The 21,260-nt window shown below is 36.9% G+C and overlaps 1 protein-coding gene across 1 annotated transcript; it reads left to right on the top strand.

Annotated features, from left to right (window-relative positions):
- The first annotated feature begins 485 nt into the window (after nt 1–485).
- LOC140937571 (sodium/calcium exchanger 2-like) lies at nt 486–19,279 on the top strand. Its single transcript, XM_073387126.1, has 18 exons — nt 486–1,636; nt 5,794–5,882; nt 7,670–7,705; nt 8,046–8,180; nt 8,318–8,460; nt 8,893–8,989; nt 9,269–9,365; nt 9,858–10,082; nt 10,381–10,543; nt 11,388–11,511; nt 11,890–12,031; nt 12,743–12,830; nt 13,876–13,966; nt 14,789–14,911; nt 16,413–16,488; nt 16,609–16,762; nt 17,474–17,649; nt 18,456–19,279. The coding sequence occupies exons 1-18, from the start codon at nt 917–919 to the stop codon at nt 18,585–18,587; spliced, it is 2,811 nt and encodes a 936-aa protein (XP_073243227.1). The 5' UTR covers nt 486–916; the 3' UTR covers nt 18,588–19,279.
- Nucleotides 19,280–21,260: the final 1,981 nt, after the last annotated feature.

Here is a 21,260-nt window from a genome sequence, read left to right as displayed (position 1 = left end):
AGCCTCTGTAATCTCGATAATCTGGAACAACAGCAAAATTTGGGAGAACGACGGTTTTTTCTTACTACCTCCAATTACCATACTGACTTGACATTTGCATTGTAAAAATCAGATTCCGTGCTCACATCTCGTATTTGTTCGACGACAAAACAGTGAAAATTTTAACCACCCCCTTCCGCTTTTTGATAAACTTGTCTCATGAGAGCTTTATTAGGTGCCAAAGCCCAAAAAGAACAACTTTTTTTGTCTTGAATATGTCCGAGCGTGAAGAAACTAGGCTGGTTAAGTGTTACAAAAGTAAACAACTACAACTAAGGATTTTCATTTGCATTTCAAACAATGCCATCTCAGCTCAATCAAAAGAAATTCTGGTAAATAAATCTTTTCAATGAGAGCCAGGGGCCTTTGTTTGCCGTCGCCACAGCAACAGCTCTTAAGGAACGACCAGGTGGTGACGTCTTGATAATAATTATATCCACCGGACGGTCGTATTTGATAAAAAAGGTAAATGTTATTGCCGTTACAGTAGTCTGTATGTTGTATTGTTTAATTCAGGTGCGATAACAACGCGTCGAGCTTGATGTCCTGAAGGCTAAAACCAACAAAACACAGCGTGAGACGACCGAGTGACCAGATTGCCTGTGTCGGCTGTATATTAACTCACTTGCTGCACAACACAGACCGGACACTAGCTAGCAATGCGGAGACATTATGTTGTTTTATAATTATGATAACTTCAAGTTCAGAAGCCGGGATACACGACACAGGGCCGCCAATGGCAAATTTATCGAAGGTTACGTTTCGTTTCGTGCCAGTTATCGATCCAGTAAATCAGGCTGACTGTGTACTTTTTGTCCCGGGTTTGAATTTAACAGAGTAAAAGCTACAGTTGTAGCTTGTGCCGTTGTCATTAACGATGGTTTACCACTTCACCAATTACTCTAGAGGATACGTCGTTGAATTTGAGCCACCGTGCTTCAAAAGCTGGCTTCTATTGCCAGCAGAAAACTTATGGAGCGAAGGCCTTCGTGGATTTTTGTATACAGTGGCCATGCTGTACTTATTCTTAGGGATCGCGATAATAGCAGATATATTTATGAGCTGCATAGAAGTAATAACAAGTAAAAAACGAAAAGTGACACGCTACGATCCAGAGAAGCAGGAGCGAGTTGAGATTGAAGTTTTTGTGTGGAACGAAACTGTGGCCAATCTAACTCTTATGGCGTTAGGTTCTTCAGCCCCTGAAATTCTGCTGGCTGTGGTAGAGACGGCGCAAAATCTAGGTAATGAACCCGACGCAACACAAGAGGATAAGGACGGTCTTGGTACATTTACGATAATTGGTTCTGCTTCATTTAATCTCCTTCTTATCACAGCGATTTGCGTGGTAAGTGTCCCGAGTGGGACAGTTAAAAAGATCCGCGAATTTGGTGTATTTATTGTGACCTCTGCTTGGTCTCTCTTCGCCTATGTCTGGCTACTAGTTGTTCTTAAGTGGAGTTCTCCGGACGAGATCGAACTATGGGAAGCATTTGTTACTTTGAGCTTTTTTCCTCTTCTTGTCGTCACGTCATGGTGTCAGGATAACGGTTGGTGGTGCAGGAGAGGACGAATCTTGAGCGTCGAGGCTCCTGAGGTGAGTACATTCAAACAATTGTAATTAAACCGCATTGTCTTTGTCAATTAGTAAACACGGGTCAACTCAGTTGTTAGGATTGATTGGGGGAAAAATCCAGTTTATTTCCTACGTGCCTAAAAGCATCGCTGCAAAGAACAAGGGTTGTTGTGTAGCTGGAGCAGCGCACGTGCCCTGGTGATCATTTGAATAAAATCATTTGCAAAGCTATCTACTTTCTAATGTATCTATTATGTAAACATCTTCTCTTGTGTGCATTAAGAATTTTGTTCAAAAGATGCCTTTTACTCACAATGTTTCAAATTGCAGGAAATACCTGAAGCAGAAAGGTCGTAGGTTTAACGGTTTCTGGGTGAAGTTAGTTCCGCTATACAACTATCGCAACCAAGATTTTAAGTTTTCCGTGATCTAAGCCTCACAAAGTATTTTACCGATAAATGTTTTGTAAATGTTTGTGTTAATTTGCAAGCGTAAAATCCTTGAATTTCTATCCCATCAAGTATCTTGTCAAGGCACGACTAAGAAATTAAAATCTGTTCACTTTGTGCATAGTTTTGACATTTTTTCCGCCCGTAGCATCGCCAATACAGCCCTCTTTCCTAGCTCCTCGCCGCTAGGAACGTTTCTTCATTTTCTTGGGAAGAGTCTGTCAGCCGCAAAAAGTCCCTAGCGGACTGAGTTGCCTGACTGTCAAACCAACTTAATACACGGCGAGCTGTATCTTCAGTAATTACAGAGAGGAAAAGGAGAATTGCCAAAAAATATAACATTGACTACTGACATTAATTAAAATCTTGACTAACGAACACATCATTGACGGGTTTGTTGTCTACTGCTGTTACACTGTTACACAACCTCGCCCGGGAACACAATACTCTTTGTTATAAATTTTTTCCTGGAGCTGATACAGAAATTTTAAAATCTATGGCAAATTACCATATTACCTGCCTATTTTAGCTGTCGACCTTCTATATTGCCGGTCTATCTTTCTACATTTTCGAAGACAATAGGGCACTGGTAACAGAGGCAAACTTTTGAATTTGTTTTCAAGTGCTACATAAAAAATTTATAGAGTGCAAAACCAATTTCTACTTCATGCTTATGAACCAGTTCAGTCCTTAACTTTTAATAACTTGAACCGATCAGTATTCTTGCTTCCACATATATTTTTCTATGAAATTTATCCGTCGGTTGCCTGTAATCGTCAAAATGGTTTGTAAGAACTTAAACTTATCAGGAACGAAACGACAACCTAGCGGGATACGGAGTGTTTTTAAGATTGAAATGAGGAAATCCGCTCTTACGCTAACGAATTCACTGACAAAGTTTCTGGCGAGTTTCTTCATTAAAAGTACAACCAATGCTGGGTGTAACCTTTGAGGTCTACTGCATCCTGTTCAGACTGTCATATATCAAATTTCGGCAGATTTTTATTTTCACTGGACATGGAGTAAGAGAGTTGAGAAGTCAGGGATGACAGATGCTTGCTTGAATAATATGAAGCTTACATTTTGAAATTACCCGTAAGCGATAAGTTTCATTATTATACACAACCTCGTTCCCAGGTTCTATTAATACACTGTACTCATTATCTGTTTTCTCATTGGCTAAGAGCCTACAGCTACAGTAATTTTGGAAATCAGCGTAACCTGAAGATAACTTAGTTATAGGTTACGCACGCAATGCATGATTTCCAACAACAATATCAATTCAGGTTCCTTGCGACGGTGTGTTGTCGTTATTTTCTTCAAACCTACGTATAATAGATTCGGTTTTCGTGATATCCTAAATAATCAAGGTCTCGGTAAGTGTTTTAAGCCTCGGCCTTCGGCCTGGCCGATAACACTTACCTCGACCTTGATCATTCTGGATATCACAAAAAACCTTATCCAATAATTGTTTAAAATTTACAGAAATATGAAAGGAAGAAAAAACAGCAACAACAACGTGAAAACGTCACCAAAAAGGTTTTTCACCTGCTCTGGCGAAGGCATTTAGGTCACTTAGTATAAATGTCAAGCGCCAAATCAAGGAGGACGTTAACAAAGCAAACCCTCCCTGAATAGGGGGGAAGGACTGGACCTACCGGCAATTTATAACTCTCTTGCGCAAATCCGTAACTTTTCGTTGTCTCTTCATAACGCTGAGGAAGTCTGAGTGATACGCACGAAATATTCGTTTTGTTTTCTTAATTTTTGCTCTGAGTTTTGAAATTTTCTGCACTCAACGAGAATGATTTTTCTATCAGAAATCTCTTGCGCCGTAAATGAAACCCGCATTTTTCTTGAGGTTCAGTTTCAATCCAAGCACTCGGAACTTCCGGCCATATCGACAATGTCGAGTGAATGGCTTCTTGAAAGGAGCAATATGCCTTGACAAGAACCACGGATTTTCCAACCCCTTTCCCAGGGTTCTTGCGGATTTTCAGGGACAACATCAATGTTCAATGTTCTGGAATTTCTACTAATAATTTCCATGTATTCCAAAACGTCATGGGGAAACCGCAAATTCCGGTTGGAAAATTGAAATCAAATTGTTAGCGCCATTCTATTCCCTCGGGAGATGCAGTTGTCTAGTTTACTTCCAGAAGTCTATTCAGCTGATTTGCCTAGACTTTGTACATGTTTGTAGTGGAAACTTTTCCTTCAAGGTCATATTTAATTCTTAAATGCTTATGCATGAGATTTCCAACGGGATGCCTCGTGTATGACACCTTTGGAAGATTTCTCGATTTGATACGTCTTTTAAGGCGGTAGATGGCATTATTAATTTGAATTTGGGGAAATTTTTGTGCTCGGTTCTGTCAAATTTAATACGGCTAGCTAGCCCGCGTAGCTGGCGGTGTTTTTGGTGAGTTGTTCCTTTTGTGGCTCCTTAAGTAAGAGATACAGCGGCGCGAAAGCTGAACAGTGGTCAAACTCGAAAACGATGGGGGAGGGGGCGAGGGGCAGTGGGAAAAACCGGCGGTTTTTCTCTCTCTACCCTCACCCCTCCTCCATCGTTTTCTAGTTGGACCTAGAATGTCTAAAGTCCCCTATTTTTTCGTGAGATCGTTGAGATATAGCGCGTCTTACCGTTAATGACGACCATCTTGATTTTCAGATGTACCGAGGGGGCGAACGTCGGGGATTATAGCTCTAGGGGGAGGGGGGCGAGAAAAATAGAAATATATTTTTCTCGCTTTCTCCCCAACAGCCCCCCGCCCCCTAAGTAGTTTTAACACTCATGCAAGATGGCAGCCGGTAACGCAAAGCTCTCGATCTCGACGATCCTACGGAAAAATAGAGGACTGTGAACAGTCAACGGGGCCTTAGGCCCCGTTCATACTGAGATCGCTTAAATGAGATCGATCTGAGATCGATCGAGGCTGCTTTAAATAGGGGCTAAAAACGAAGGAAATCACACCATGACCAGAAAAACCATGATGTGTACTGTATCGGTGAATTTGCTTTTTTTAAACGTCTTATTTATCTACTTAAAATATTAAACCATGGCTAACGATGACTTGAATGTCGGTCAAGGTTTTTAAGACACTTATTGGAGGCTACCTAAATGTGCAAACGTCTTGACCCTTTTTTTAACCCTCAATCGCTAAAATTGACCTAAAATTTATCAAGTTGGACAGTTTGCTTGTCCTACCCACAGAAGAAAGGGATGAACAATTCAAACCGCGGTCTATATGGTGTAAGGACTTCGTTTAAATGACAGGCTCTCTAGTTTTACAGTAAATAAGCTAATGCTAAAATAAAAATTCAAAATCACGTAATAAGTTAGCACTAGCAAAATTGATTCTTACCTGTTAAGACCTTGGCGCGAAAGATTTGTACAGGCCGCCAAAATATGGCGGGAATCAGCGCCTGCTTCAAAGAGCTGACGCTGGTCAGAAGTGCGGCTCAAGTCCGCCATGTTTGTTATGTTGCTCGAACACGCGGTTGAAAAAAGTTGAAAATGACTCGTAAAAACAGGAACGTCTTGGACGAAGTATGGTCCAGAAGGAAGCGAAAATGTAATATGTAATTGTTGTTAATGTGCTTTTGCATTTAGACTTGGTTTTGAAGTTTTCTGCACGAAAACACAAAGCAGCTTCTACCTTAAAGTATGATTGCCTTCTTAAAAAAAATTAAAAAGTTTGAAATTGTCTTTTCTTTTTTCTTCAGGTTCGCGTTGTGGGACTTGCAGAACCGGGGAGCCCTACGATCATGCATCGCTCCATGGAACTTAGGGCTTTGGAACAGCAAAGATTCAGGTGAATGCTGAAAAAGGTTGTTATATTTATGTGATCACAATACTGTGTGCGCGCAGCGTTATGGAGTCCTTTGAGTAAGCTGAAATGATAAGTTTTGTTATTTGTATCGGTCAAGTCGAAGCTTCTACATCTTCCCCGGGCGTTATAATTTTTTTATTTATCAGCGTTCAAATTTGCCCCTCCCCGAGCCAGAAAGTCGTTCAAAAGCCCCATCACAGATCCATGATCAAACTCGTACCCAGATGCTGAAGGCGTGATCTAGTCAAGTAAGACAATTCAATTTTTTTGATTGAGAACTCAAACTGTTTAGATAGTGGTGTGATTGTTTTCAGCTGCCCTCGTTATGTATGGCATGTACAATTCATTCTTTACAAGGTCTCAAGTTTTTTTCTAAAAAAGCTTTTTGCTAAGCAGTTTATTCCATCTTACTATGAACTGCAAAACCTTTTTTATATTAGGCCATCCCCTTTTTTTATCGTTTAGCGTCGAATGCGTTTCCTGATGTTGGGTCAGTCGGTCGGATTGAAAAAAAAAAAACGTAAAAAAAAATCACAAGAAGTCTCGAAATAGATAGGAGGCCCTGGTACCAGAGGATGACGTTAAAAGTTAACATTCACATATTTGGATGAACAAAATGCACAATATACTGTAAAAATTGTTCCTGTTTTTGTTCCTGTTTTTCCCTCTGCTGTTACTACTACTCATTTTTCAGATTAAAATAATTATTTCAAGAGAAAAATGGTTTAACTACATCATTACTTTTTTTTTGGAAATTGCCAAAAATTTGGGTTGGTTGGACAACGCTAAATGCAGAAAAAAGGAGGATGGCCTTACAGTCAAACCCTGTTATGGACACAAAGTGTCCGTATTAATGGGCAAATAACAGGACTAGGCAATGTAATAATGAGGTGTGCACATTAAACAGCTGTCCATTAAAGTGGGATTTGACCGTATCTCAAAAAGGATTTTTCAAAACTTTTTCCCGGTTTTAAGACAAAGGCTTCTCAAATAACAAGGAAAAAAGATAATTTTGTCTTGTACAAATTGATGCATACTAGAGAAATTAAGAGTCCTGGTTATGACCAATGGCAAACATCAGATTCAAGTTGAGAATTCCTCAGAATAGAAAATAAGCAGATGAAAACTGTCTGGAACAATTCTTACAGATAAAACTGGTGTGATACTGCTTATTTTGGAGTTGAAGTAATAAACTCAGTAAATGACAAAATATAGGGAAAACTTGGTCACGTAGTACAAATTTGCATTGATGTTTGGCATAAATGTAACTCTTAATCTCTCTACTGCTTTGAGCATGCGCTACTATAATTAACTGCCATGTTGAATTTGATAATGTTTTCAAAACAAAAAGCTAGTGACCTTTATAATTTTCATAACAAATATGTGTATCGCTAAGCCTCGCAGGGTACAGGTGAAGGAAAGCAGTACATGTAGGAATAAAGGGAATCAAACCAAGAGAAAAAGAAATGTACGTGATTAAGAAAACTAATAAATAAAAAAGAAAAGCAGATCAGCCAAAAGTGAAACCTATTGGTCACCTAATCCTCGGGCAGACTCCTGGACCACTGTGCCACGCCAGCATATATACACATAGCACTGTGCCACGTCAGCATTATACACAAAGCACTTGTAAGAATATTGTCGGTATTTAAAACATTTTGCCATGGAATTCTGCAGGTAAAGTTATCCTTAAACTGTTGGAGGTGGCTGGTTGTATGTGAAGTAAGCTGTTATTTTAAAGTCAGTGATCTGTTTTTGTCTCTTAACAGTGATGATGACTTAGCTGGAAGCAAGGAAACAATTAGGTAATTTGTGTAAATATTCTGTCAGATGTGGACACTGTAGGATATGTAATAATTTTCCGGCATTTATATATGCCATTTATTTTTACTCTTTCCCTTTTTAGTGATGATATATTTTGGTTTTCTTTCTTAAAGACTGAAGCAGGTGTAGAGCTAATGCCAATAAATACTGACATCTTGACACCTAATAAATTGAGAGTTTTCACTTGGATTCACCTTTGTCAGAGTTTCGTGGATTTCAAAATGATAGCCCCAGAGAAAGCTTCAATGTATTGTGCATTTTTCAAGTTAAGTTTGATTTATGGTGCTAAAAAAATATTTTGTTTTCCATTGCTGTCAACAGAAAAGTTGTGAACATGTGGAAAGGCTCAAACCCTGACCGTAATGCCAATAAAACAACAGCAGATGTAGTCCTAGCTTTGAAGCAGTATAAGCAGATCACTCAGCAACCTCAAAACAGTGCTTCAACCAGAGCACGGTATGATGCTTTTTTAAATAAATTTATGGAAAGATTTCCCCCTTATTTTAGGTTTTGGGCGAATTTTGCCTTTTTAATTGGTTTATGTAAAGGGGTCATTGTTTACTTAACAATATTATTCCTTAATTTGTTTTTAGTTTTCGCCATGCTGCATTGCGTAGTGTAACGCGAAAGAAGCAGGGAAACTTCACAGTACGCCAAGAACCAGAGAAAGATCAAGATCAGCAGCAATTGAATCTTCTTTCCATGTCTTTCTATGGATCAAAGCTTCTAACAGGAGGTAATGTATTACAATTATGTTGGATACAAGTTTTTACCAGCTTCAAGGGAGAAATAGTTACCAGTAGATCTAACCCTCGTGTTTAATTCATTCCCTCATTTCTGGACAGAAGGTGGGAAATTTTGTCGAAAAACTCCTTTTAAAGCTGGCAGTAGTCAGGCTGTTTCAGCCAAATCGAACCAACCTAAACTACCCAAATTGCTGTTTATAAGTCAAGCTCTTGGCTACATTCTGTCCCTGATTCTAAAAATCAGATTTGGAAGTTCAGGCATGCACAGAAAGCAAAAAATGTGGTAGTCCCTTCTATTGGGAACACTTTATAATATTAATTTAATTGGATGCATGTTCCCCTACTAGAAACCATAGGAAGAAAAGAAGTATCTTAGGTCTGACTCTAATTAATAATTAATTATTGAGTTTTTACCCAAACAGATGAAAAATGTTTCAGCTTCAGTGCATCTTCATATTCTGTTGTGAAAAGTGCCAAGAAATTAACAGTGGAAGTTCAACTCAGTCAAAGGATGCCCAGGTTTGCATGTCATTCTTGAGTAAGTAATAACTTAAAGTCAAGAAACCTTTGCAGTATGAAATGTGACAGTTTTGTCATCCATAGTTCATTTTCTTTACGCTCTTTGCTCAGATCACTTTTTAGTGTCAAACAGTTCCACTCTTTTTGCCTGGTCTAACTATTTTGTTTTGATTTGGAACTAACAGACTTAACTTCGTTTTACAGGTCACCAGCTGTTTCATGCCTGGTCTAACTATTTTGTTTTTAAGTGGAACTAACAGACTTAACTTCGTTTTACAGGTCACCCGCTGTTTCACGTAAACAACTCCCATTACCAGCTCCATATGACCCAAGAACACCAATCACTCAAGAAAATAAGAATCAACTTTCCATACCGGTTTGTAGATGTTTGAATTATTAGTAATATACTTACATGTACAGTGTACAATGTTATGTCTGTATGGCTTGTTGATTACATTACGTTTTAGTCTCTTCATTGACTAAGACTAAGACTAAGACTGTGAGTGATGATTTTGCTTAGAAATTCAAATTCTAATTACTTCAAAGGCCCAGTTCAGATGCCATACTTCACATGAACTTAGTTCATTGAATCTGATTGGGCTTATGTGAAGTAGGGAATCTGAGGTGGGCCTAAGCTCTAATTTGGCTCATTGACTAGTTTCAATGTTAAGCTCAGTAAGAATGTACATACTTCAAAATAATAATCTGAATATAATAACATTTAATTTAATTTGAAAAAAAATTCCGCTCCTTCTTCACCAGGGTCCATCACTGCTCTATTATTTTAGTTCCAATATTTTATGTCAAACTCAAATACATTTCTATTCATGTAAAGTACAATATAAAGTCAAAAATTAATGTTTTGAAGGAAAGTAATGGTGGGCCCTTATCAACTCCTAAACTTGGAAGGATGATACCATCGAGGGACAGTGCTTATAACACAGGAGATACAGCCTCTCAAGCAACTCTTAACAGTGATACCATGGGCAGTGACTCAGCACAAGCTTCCAGTATTGACTTTTCTGTTGATTATGAGACTCGTGATGGCTCTGCAAGAAATGGAAAGGACTATAACAGTTTGAAAGGGACACTGGTGAGTAATCATAGAGAAAGTACATTTTCCTCTGTTTCAAGACCTTTTTGAGAGTTAAATAGTTCATTAATTTGTGAAATAATGTGATTTAAGTATGTGTACTAATATTTGTACAGCACAAGTAGGTATTGTCAAGAGGAATTATGTAATGAAAGATAAATTAAAAATAACAACAACAAAATTAATCATGTCGCAAAGACGATCTTCTTTAAGTCATTTAAACTTTATTGTTTAGAAGTTAAAACAGTCACATCTAGAAATAATTATTATCATTAATATTAATTGCTTTATTTTGCAGACATTTAAACCAGGAGATACTAAAAAGGCATTGACAATAACTCTAATTCACCATGAAGGATATACACAGGAGAAAGACTTTTATGTGTTGTTGAAAAATCCAGTGGGAAAAGCAGAACTAGGAGAACCTAACCTGGCCAGGATCACAATAATTGATGATGATGGTAATGATCTCGATCTCTGTGAAAAGTACAGTGTAACAGGGCTGCAAAGAACGGTCAGTCGGTCATCGGACATTGGCTGACCAAAATTTGCTAATGTCCGACAAAATCCCACCTGTGTTTGGACATTATGTCTGGAGAATTCGTAAATCATTTTAGGGTAATGAAGAACAAAAATCTACCTTGGGTAAATCTGTGTTAGGACAATCTCAAAGTCACAAAACAACATTGACTTTGTCAGCTTGCCATGAAGGCAAGAAGGTGCAGTTATGTTTTTCCTTGTATAAGGCAGCGGCTATTGCTTCACTTTTTTGCCGGAGGTGGCAAAACACCTTCTAAAAATGCCACATCTTCATGAGTACTGTTACGTTTTTTGTGAATGGCCTGTGAATGCAATAACCTTTGCAAAATGAAAAATACTAGCAGTTAATAACATGAAAACTGAGCGTCAGTCATTTCATTGCAGACAAAAGCTGTGTATTATTCGCCGTTAAGTGTATGAGAAGTAATCAGAACACAGTCAAAATGTACATGATAACATCATATACGAACTTTTGGAAAGATTTTGTGGTTGAGCCCAAACGGCAACTTTTGGAGTTATCTTAATCATCTATGTAATATTGTAGTCATTTGGAACAACCAGATGATTGCGAATATGGATCCCTGAGTTAGTTTTGATAATCTAAGCATACAGTCAGCTTTAGCTGTCACATACTTAAAATGGTCAGACCAGGTCAAGTCCTTCTTGACATAAACACCGAGATATGAACTGGTGTATTACGTTATGGCTGTCTACAGTATTATTATGTTAGGGCTAAAACCTGCTTGGTTGTGTTTTGTTTTGTAGAACCTGGGGAATTTTCATTTGAACAAGCATGCTATTTTGCTAACGTGGTATCTGGAGATGTAACATGTAGTATCATTAGAAAGAAAGGCTGTGATGGAACTGTTACATTGACCTACAACACAATGTGGGTTTGAGTATACTTCTTATTATTTAAATAATTTTCTACATGTTATACTACTACATGAGAAATTTCTGCAATTTGATTGGCTTAGGGCAGTGGTATTTCAGCTTAATTTGAAATACCTACATGTGAAAATTACAAACCTTTTGCGGGTAGTAGTATAAACAAATAATAGCATAATTTGTACGTGATATTTGGCATAAATACCACTCGTGATATTTCAAAATTGTCTCAAATTTCACTCGCCTACCGGCTCGTGAAATTACGTATAACAATTTTGAAATATCACCCGTGGTATTTATGCCAAATACCACTACTAATCATGCCATTACCTATACTTATAGAACCCTTTTATTAAACTCATGCATTTTTGGTTTTTAGGAATGGTACTGGCTCAGGTGGTTCTGCAGATGACTTGAATGAGAAAAAGTGTGACTTTGAGCATGCATTGGAGGGGAAGTTAGTCTTCCAACATGGAGAGACATCAAAACAGCTTATCATAAGAGTCAACCCTGATTGTCAGGTAGGATGTGTCTGCAATGTACATTTAGATCAGCCTTTGTAGTTTAATACCATCAGGCAACATGTTACAACTCGCTTTGACTCTGAAGGTGACTACTACAAAGGTTGTTGAAACGTGAGTTACTGTCAACCACAGTCCTTAATTCAGGACTATTAATTTTCACCCAGTTGATTATGCTCCACCAACTTATGATTGATTTACTTGACAAAAATTTTCCACTTCACATTGCAATAGTTGCTATAGAACTGATATTAATAGAAGAATTCAGTAGCTTAGTGAACTAATTAGGGTTCAATAGTTTGCTTTTTTATTATCTGACCAGTGAATACATCATGTAATCAACTTAAGAATTCCAGCTCTTTGCGAGGATATTTTAGGGATGAGTCTGTATTGTGTTAATAGCTGCAATGTACGGTTTTATATTTTTATTGTATTGTGCTCTAATTTTTAGATCATGATAACAATAAACTGCCAATGTCACTCTACAGTTTTGCAAATTTTTTTTTTTTTTTAGCAAGTCGGTTTTCTCACTTAATAAAAATTAGGCTCTTTCACTGATTCGTTCATTCACACTTTGTGGGATGTCTTATTTGTATAATAAATTGCAAAATATAATTTTCTAAGCTACCTGTGTTTTTCCCTTCACTTTTACGTTATTGAGTGAGTTATTTCTACAGATTCCAATCCATATTAATTTTTTCAATATTTCAGAATAAAAACTTCATTGTATTGTTGAGTAATCTAAGTCCAGGAGCCAAACTTGGGAAGAAAAGTGCTGCAGTTGTTAACATAACCAATGGTAAGCTTGTTGAAAAAGATGCCCAGGCAGCCTGTGTTCCCTCATGGGCAATATCATTATTTGCCACTCACAGGAAAGAGGGCATGGTACATTTTTTATCAGTTAACTTGTGTAAAAGCCAGAATCTTGATTTCTTTTGGATTGGACCTGACACAATAGACATATGAATAGATTTACAGTTAGTGTTGCGGTTGTTGTTGTGCCTCATCAAAATCTGACTCCCATTATCTAATGTACATTAAATGGCTTAAATTCTATTGCATTTCACACAATATCTTGACTGAACACCTATTGGCTTAATATACTATAACAAGACAATCAAACATAAGTTTCTTTAGTTTGGAGGGCCATTGGTGACTCGCAATGTAAATAATGCATCAGTGTTTCTTTTTCCCCTTCTTTATAATTAAAGTAAAGAAGCAGGTTACCTTTGGGTGGAGCCTTCCCTCATGTCTATCCCTGAGTAACGGCTGGTAGAAACAGTGTCATCAGCAACAAAACTATCAGCATTGTTACATTTTATAATAGAGAGGAGAAGTTGTCTGGTCACGTTGCCATGATGGTAGCAAAATTTCCGGATGACAACAAACCAAAAACGTCACTTAAAAAGTGAATTCGCACTGTTTTGAACTCCATTGATCTTATTTAATTTCATTTAATTTGTAAAATGTTGGCGAAATTGTCACAGGTTGAATCCCAAAGGACCGTATAGAAAAAGAAAATTTTTGTGCTGTGTTCACCAACTCTGTAAAGTGGGTGCATGAATTTAGGAAGTTTGTCACAGACTTGCAACGATGGCAAAGAAATGTACAAAAAAGCGTGATACACGTGCAAAGTTGTTGCTTTGCTAATATAAACCAATTGCTTTTTTGCCGTTCCCATTGCTGTCGCCGTCATTGTTGCTTAAGCTTCCCATTGTTGTGATCCAGAAATGTTGCTACCATGGTAACGTGTTGTCACACTTCTCCTCTCCATTTGTAAATGATGGTTGATTTAACTTCCAGAATTGGCCCCAAATCCTTTATGTAAAATATTGTTGTTTCAGATGTGGATAATATTGTTGAGAGAGTAGCAAATATAATGACAGCAGAAGATGAGCACAGCTTGACGAAGAGTTGGCGATCACAATTTGAAGAGTATGTTGAAAGCTCTGTTAAGGGTCCATTAATATTAAGTGCTGCTCCAATGCAACTGTTTGTTTCAGTGGAAACTGAGTAAATATGGTGATCTGGTCTTGCTTAAAATGTTCTGTATTACATTTATTTAGAATATAAAATCTGTGGGAAATTGTCTTTGAAGTTGAGGACAGGGAGTAAGGAAGGGGTCTAAAGCTTCAAAACGCTGTTGTTGTTATTAAGGAAATTGCTCCAAATAAAATGATGAACACTAACAGTTTGTTCCTTCCTCATGGGGATGTATTTCTCTTGTTAGTCAGGAAACATTTTGCACATTAATCAGCAAAATGTGCAATCATGTACTTGAACTGATTCATAATTCAATTTTTGGAGAATTGGTAAAAGTGAAGAAGAGCTCCCCTAAAATTATGTTTGCCAACTGTCAGTAAACTGTCTGCCGACAGTGGTAAATAAGACAGATGTAAGTCTTAATAAACCTTGATTAATTCAAGATCACTCATCTTGGGTAAGTAAAATGAAAAAGTCACACCTGTACTTACCTGCCTACCCTTTTTCTCACAGTAAAGTTGACATGTCTTTTATTCGTCAAAAGTAATAATTATTGTTTTGTCCTTTGTCTCTCATTGACCTGACAGGTCCAGTCAAAATTGGACTTTATGTATCTGACAGCTGTCAGTTCAATGTTGTCTGCTTTTTCTCAGGTCTATCATGTTCTTTCCCCCTCTTTTTGTTACTCTCTTCATCTCCCCTCTGCATGGCTGCATTGCATTTAGAGTGAAATTTATTCTTAGTTTTTGACTGCATGTTTATTATTGTGAAAAGGGCTATAGTTATTCAAGGAGAAGAGGATGAAGATGGAAAACAAGAGCCACTTAGTACTATGGACTTTGTGCTTCATTTTCTGACATTCTTTTGGAAAGTTCTTTTTGCCTTTGTTCCTCCAAGGTAACTTAAATATTACAATATTTATTATATTTCCTGTAGTGTTATATAACTATTAGGTGATCTTGACAAAAAGAATTGTCAGTCCTCTCTGAATTCTAATAATAATAATAATAATAATAATAATGATAATAATAATAGCGGAGCTCTCGCGCGCGAAGCGCGCAGCGGAGCACCATGGGTAAAGAAATGTGGTAAACTACCCATCCGAGAAAATTTGGTAATCACGTGACCGTACACCGACCGCCCGCCCGCCCGACCGTCAGTCCGCACCACAGGCATACCAATGTAAAATAATTCAATCAACAGGTATGGCAACCCAAATGCAACTCAAGGTTTTATTTGGAAAGAATTCGCATGGCCGCCCCGACTTTTAGGAAGAAAAAGACAACAACAAAGTCGTGTTTTTTTCGCCGTTATTCCAGAGAAAGAGCTAGAGCGAGTGATTAAAAATAAAGAGACGAATTTTGTAGGAAGAAAAACATGAAAATTCAAAGCGGATGTGTGGCAATGAGAAATGCTGGCGGCCAGCAAGGTGTAAATAAGCGGCAGTGAAAAATAAAAGCGACATGAACACAGGAGACAAAATGTTGAGTAAGCACATACGACAATTCCTCCATAAAAATAATGTGTAACTAGAAAGTTTGACGTTTTAGTCCTACAAAACAGCGCTGTAGTTGTGCAAAACAACGGCAACTGAAAGACAAAAAAGCGTGCTGCACGTGCAAATTTGTTTTTTTGCTAATTAGAAAAAAAGTGTGCTGCACGTGCAATTTGTTTTTTTTACTAATTAGATCTATTGATCTTGATGCCATTTTCATTGCCCTCCCCGTTTAGCATTACAAGATTTAATTTTTTTTGTTTACAAGTATTATTGACCTGAGCTTCGCTTTTAGCCGTGGCTAAATCTATATATTAATAATAATAATAGGCTTTATTTAAAGAGGGTAAAACACTTAACAGTAGTCCTAAGACACTGATGACTCTGTGGCCCTCAAAACAAATTACAAATATAGATTCTACAACTAAAAACTATAAAATATACTATTTTCAAAGATAATTTAGGATAAAATATAATAGAGAATTTCTAAAAAGACATTCTGACTAAGATAGATAAAAACAACATAAAACGTATATACAATTACAGTCTAAGGAGCATCGCAGCCTTTTGTTCAGCTAGAAAGGATTTAAAAACGTTATGCTTAAAACTTCTGAAAAGCAACTTTCAAGCAGCTCTTCTCCAAGATGAATCTTGAAAATGTGAATTAAGAAATTTCTCCCCTTGTTCTCAAGTCATGCTTGACTCTTTCTCCCTTGTACTGCTATGCAAATGATCAGACTTCAAGATGCATCACCCTACATGTATGTTATTTTCATCATTTTCATACTAAAAACCAAAAAAGTGGACTTTATTAGTGTTAAGAAAATGCTACATCAATCTTTTTATCCAAGTGCTGGTAGAATACGTTTTATAACAGCCATGAATGGTTTTCCTTTTTCACAGAAACTTTCTTGGGGGATGGCCAGCCTTTATCATTTCCTTGTTGTTCATTGCAGGTCTTACTGCTTTAGTGGAACAGGTACACATAAACTGTATTATCTTGGCCAAAAGATGTTTCTTCTGTAATAAAAAATAAATGTATTCATTAACTTTGGGCACTTTATTCACAAGCTAACAAGTCTTGCATTTTATTTTTCAGCTTGGTAAGCTTCTTGGTTGTGTAGTAGGGCTCAAGAACAGTGTTACTGGGATCACAATTATTGCAATTGGAACCAGCTTACCAGATACCTTTGCCAGTCGCAGTGCTGCTTTACATGACATCGGAGCAGATGCTTCTATTGGCAACATCACAGGTCAGTCCATCAATTTGCTGTGAAACCCATCAATGAAGGCTTGTAGTGCATTTAGTGGTGTGCCTTTCATCAATTTAGTAGACTTGAAAGTAAATGAAAACTTGACGCTTAATACAACCTTGATAAGGAATCGTAAAAATGCTGACATAGCAATCTGACAAACTGATCTTTCACATCCATAATTATCTTGATTACTGCTGCCATGTGAAAATCTTCAATTGTTTGTTTACTACAAACAAAACAGGTTGTTAAACAGGTTGTGTCATCAGTATTTGTTAATGTCAATAAAATCCTTCCTTTGTATAATGGCCTCACTCAAGCAAGGGAAGTCTACTCTTAAAAGACAGTCACCTGAAAGCAGTGTCAGGTGTGGTGGGCATGTTGTGATTGTTTTGAACAGAATGACAATAATAATTGTGTTTATTTACACATGTTCATTTCGTTGCTCTCAGCTAGACTAAAAATGCAAAACTAAGTTCTTCCTGGTCTTTTAATAGAGGTAACCATCACCCCTAAGATGGCATTGATAAGTAGAGGCTAATAATAATAATTGTAAACAATAATATTGTTTACAGCGATTTGCTGACAACTTTTTGGGGTTCTAGCAATTTGCCTCTAAACAAAGGGGAACCAATTTTTTTATCAACATAGGTTTGACTGTAACCCAATTATGTTTTCTTTCCTGAGAGGTAATTATGTCCTATTTCACAGGGAGTAACAGTGTGAATGTGTTTCTTGGTCTTGGATTGCCTTGGGTTATATCCACTTGTTACCATGCAGTGAAGAAAACCAAGTATATTGTGTACAGTGGAAACCTAACCTTCTCTGTTGTGATCTTCTCATCGTTTGGACTGGTCTGTATTTTGACCCTTGTCATAAGAAGATGGGTAAGTTCTCCTGCCAAAAAATATTTCGTATTTCCCATTCTCTTTGTAAACATTCTTGTTTAAAACTGAAAGGTTTGAACGTGGGAGTCATTTCATAAGTGGGTTGAGTATGATTGTCGAGGTGAACATAGTCCTGAATAGGACTGTTGTTGTTGACAGTGTCCAGTCATTCCCTGGACAACTGATAATTTGAGTAACAATAAACAACTATTTAACTGTGACAATAGATGGATCCAAACACACCAATGATATTACAAGTCTTCATAGCCAATAACATCACAGCTTAACTGATAGATGACCAATAAAATCACGACTTAATTGACCAATCAGGTCAATAACCAGGGTTTGATACCATCAACTGACATGATACAACTCACTTTGACTCTGAAGATGACTCCTACACAGGTTGTCTAAAATGTCAGTCAACAAAAAGAGTCCTATTCAGGACTACGTTCACCCGAATAATCATACTCAACCTACTTATTTCTGGTTTAGTGAGGTGAACTTCTGAAGTGAACCTTTATCTTGTTTTAACTATTAGTGTAAACAACTACATGTAAAGTAAAGCTTTCAGAAAAATGTTAGCAAATTATTAAGTTTGTACTTACTTTAGTGTAGCATTTCCCCTAGAGCAGTTCCCATGTTTTTATCCCATTAATTAAGCTCCTTTTCCTTTTCCCTGCTGTAAATTTGTTCTATTTATTATTATTATTTAAATAAACTTAGTCGACTGATTGTGGTCATTCATTAATAACAGATTGTTGCTACACATTACTGATTTAATGATAATTATGATAATTTCTTAGGTAATCAAAGGAGAACTTGGTGGCTCAGCAACATCAAAGTGCTTAACAGGCTTATTCTTGGTGTTCCTGTGGTGTAGTAACATTGTGCTGTCCTCACTTATGGCTTATGGAATATTGCCAGTGACATTTTGACACCATCGCATATGAGTATGCTAGCTCAGGTCTAAGCTCCATTACCAGCTGGTGTTTGGGAAATGAGCCCATGCTCCTCCCTTGACATGATCAACCACCCATGCTTCCAGCTGTCTCTTCTTGGGGAGGACCAAGAAAGCGGTGGAAATTGAGCCTCGCTCACATCACAAGGCTAAAAGGGTTTAAAGAAATTAGTTTTGTAATTTCTTGAAACCTTTTAAGCCTTGTAAAATAATAGTATTTTAATCTCCACCAAATATTATGGACGTCATAGGTTATTTATTCTGAAAAAATGTTTAAATGAAAATCATGATGTTTTCCAGTCTTCCCATAACCAGTAGTGATACAGCCTCTTTCCTGATTGCTGATTGTATAAGATGGTAGTTTTAAAAAATTTTTTGTCTACCAGGCGTTGATGTTTTAGTGCAATCAAAGTCATGAAGTGGACTACCGTAAATGACGTAATAAATGCCTATTTCCAAAAATATTAATGCCTCTTATCTAATAAACAGCCCCTCTACGTTGTTAAAATTGTATTAGACACCCTTCTCTAATAAATGCCCCCTGTCTAATAGAAACCCCCTTGAAAATTTCTCCAAAATACTAGGAAATGGCAAAAAAGAGTAAAGTCAATCAATTTATTCATTTCATTGCTTGATAAATAACAGTATGTCTTGTTCAATTTTAGTTCAAAGTAAGAATAGTGCTCTTTGATCCTCTGATATACACCAATTTTAATTGATGTAAATTTACATATTTTAAAATACATAATTTACTATACAGTAATCTACTTTTTAAAATGCTTAAGCATTGAAAACGAGTGTCAAACTATGGCGTGGAAATATTATCAATTGATGGACTGAATTTTGTCGAAAGCATGCTGTATAAGTTTTGTTCAGCTGTTTTGATGAGTTTGTTAAAATTACGTGAGTAAACCCCTCTCTCAAATAAACTCCTCCTACCTTTTAAATGCCCTTGCGTGGACCCCTAAAATTAATATTAAGACACCCCTGGTGTTTATTAGGTCATTTACGGTATTACCATAAGACAAACAGTCAAGCTACCTTTTCAAGACCAGATAGAGGTTTTGGCTCAGCACTCTGTCTTACCATCTGCGTAGTTTATGAGGCTGTGATATGTTATTATTTTAGTAAAGAGGACCTAAATGCTGTTTATGGCAAGAACTTTATTAGGCTGTTTAGGGCTTTAAGGTGGAAACCAAAAATAAAATAATGTTATGTTAAATAAGAATTTGCAGTTTTAGTGTGGTTTAGAGTTTGTAAATTGAGCTATAACAAAACAGCTGAACCATATGTTACCATTTTGAAGTCTTTCTGAGTTTAAAAGTTCAGGAAGACGTTACCCAGTGAAATTCTAGAGGAAAAATGGAACGTTTTTATATGATTGTACAGTTATAGAGAAAAGTTTTTGTTGTGATGTCTTTCAACTTACATTTTTTTAAAATATTTATATGGGGTATTTGAGGCAAATCTGAATCACTGACTTTTGCTGCCTTCAGGGGAGGTCCTCTTCTCACAGGCACAAAAGGCAGTGTGTGTGTGTTTTTGACTTACAATATATTCCGAGATGCACTTGGACAGTGCCCTATAATGTAGATTATATTAGTTATAATTCATTGTTACCTGTTCTGAGTTTGTACTGAGTAGTTTTCTTAGTTGTCTCAAAGTGTTTCACTGTTATAATACCAACGTGATTATAGACTGTAGCACAACAGGAACTCCAAAGGGACAGATCCGAGTGTCCACAACAAAGTGGTCCTCTTTCATCAATGAATTCTCTTTTTTCTTTATTATGCCTGCATTTCTACAGTCTTCTTATCAACCAATTCCCCCTTTTTACTCATTCCTGACTCACTAGGACATAACCACTGTTGCATGAATTGACAAAAGAACAAAGCACAGTTGTTAATGGTGCAAATTGATGTTTGCTTTTGCCTTAAACCTGATTCCGAATCTCTCTAACATGTGCACACTTTATACCAAATTGTAAATTTTAATAATATTGCTGCCTAACAATATTATTTCGAAGTTGAAATAATCAGCTTTTCAAAAGTGTGAGACGAACAAAAAAAATCTGAGTCCGCAACAGGATTCGAACCTATGACCTCCCGAACACTGGGCAGGTGCTCTATCCACTGAGCCACAGAGAACTCATGGAGAGCGAGGCCATACACTAGGTTTATTATAATATATTAATTTTGTAAAGTGTGATTAAATAGTTTATTTAAAGACATTGCAGTTTGAACATAATGAAAGACCAAATCAGTCTGTTTGACAAATGAAAGGATTAAAAATTAATTATTTATTGAATAAGCTAAAGGCATTTGAATAAAGCACAAAGAGTGCAGGATGTAAAGACTAGTTAAGAAGTTCCTATACTAGTTGTTGGTGATTTTTATGATGTGTAACTTCTATGAAGTCCTTTTTTCACAACTATTCTTTTCATATACATTAATTAATGCTACTAGTAGGTAAATCTTTGTAGAGATGCATCTGGAAAGCATATTGGGTTAGATGCTTCTGTCTGACATTAATGAGCCTTTACTTTCTTGTCAAACTTTTAATCATTATTTTAAAATTATATTGCTTACCAGGCTAATTGTTATGCTGGGTTAAAATTTTTGATAAAACGTAATTATGTTTTGTACCTCTC

Source organism: Porites lutea, chromosome 5, assembly GCF_958299795.1.
Source record: "Porites lutea chromosome 5, jaPorLute2.1, whole genome shotgun sequence".
Taxonomy (NCBI): domain Eukaryota; kingdom Metazoa; phylum Cnidaria; class Anthozoa; order Scleractinia; family Poritidae; genus Porites; species Porites lutea.
This window is presented reverse-complemented; position numbering and strand designations above follow the sequence as displayed.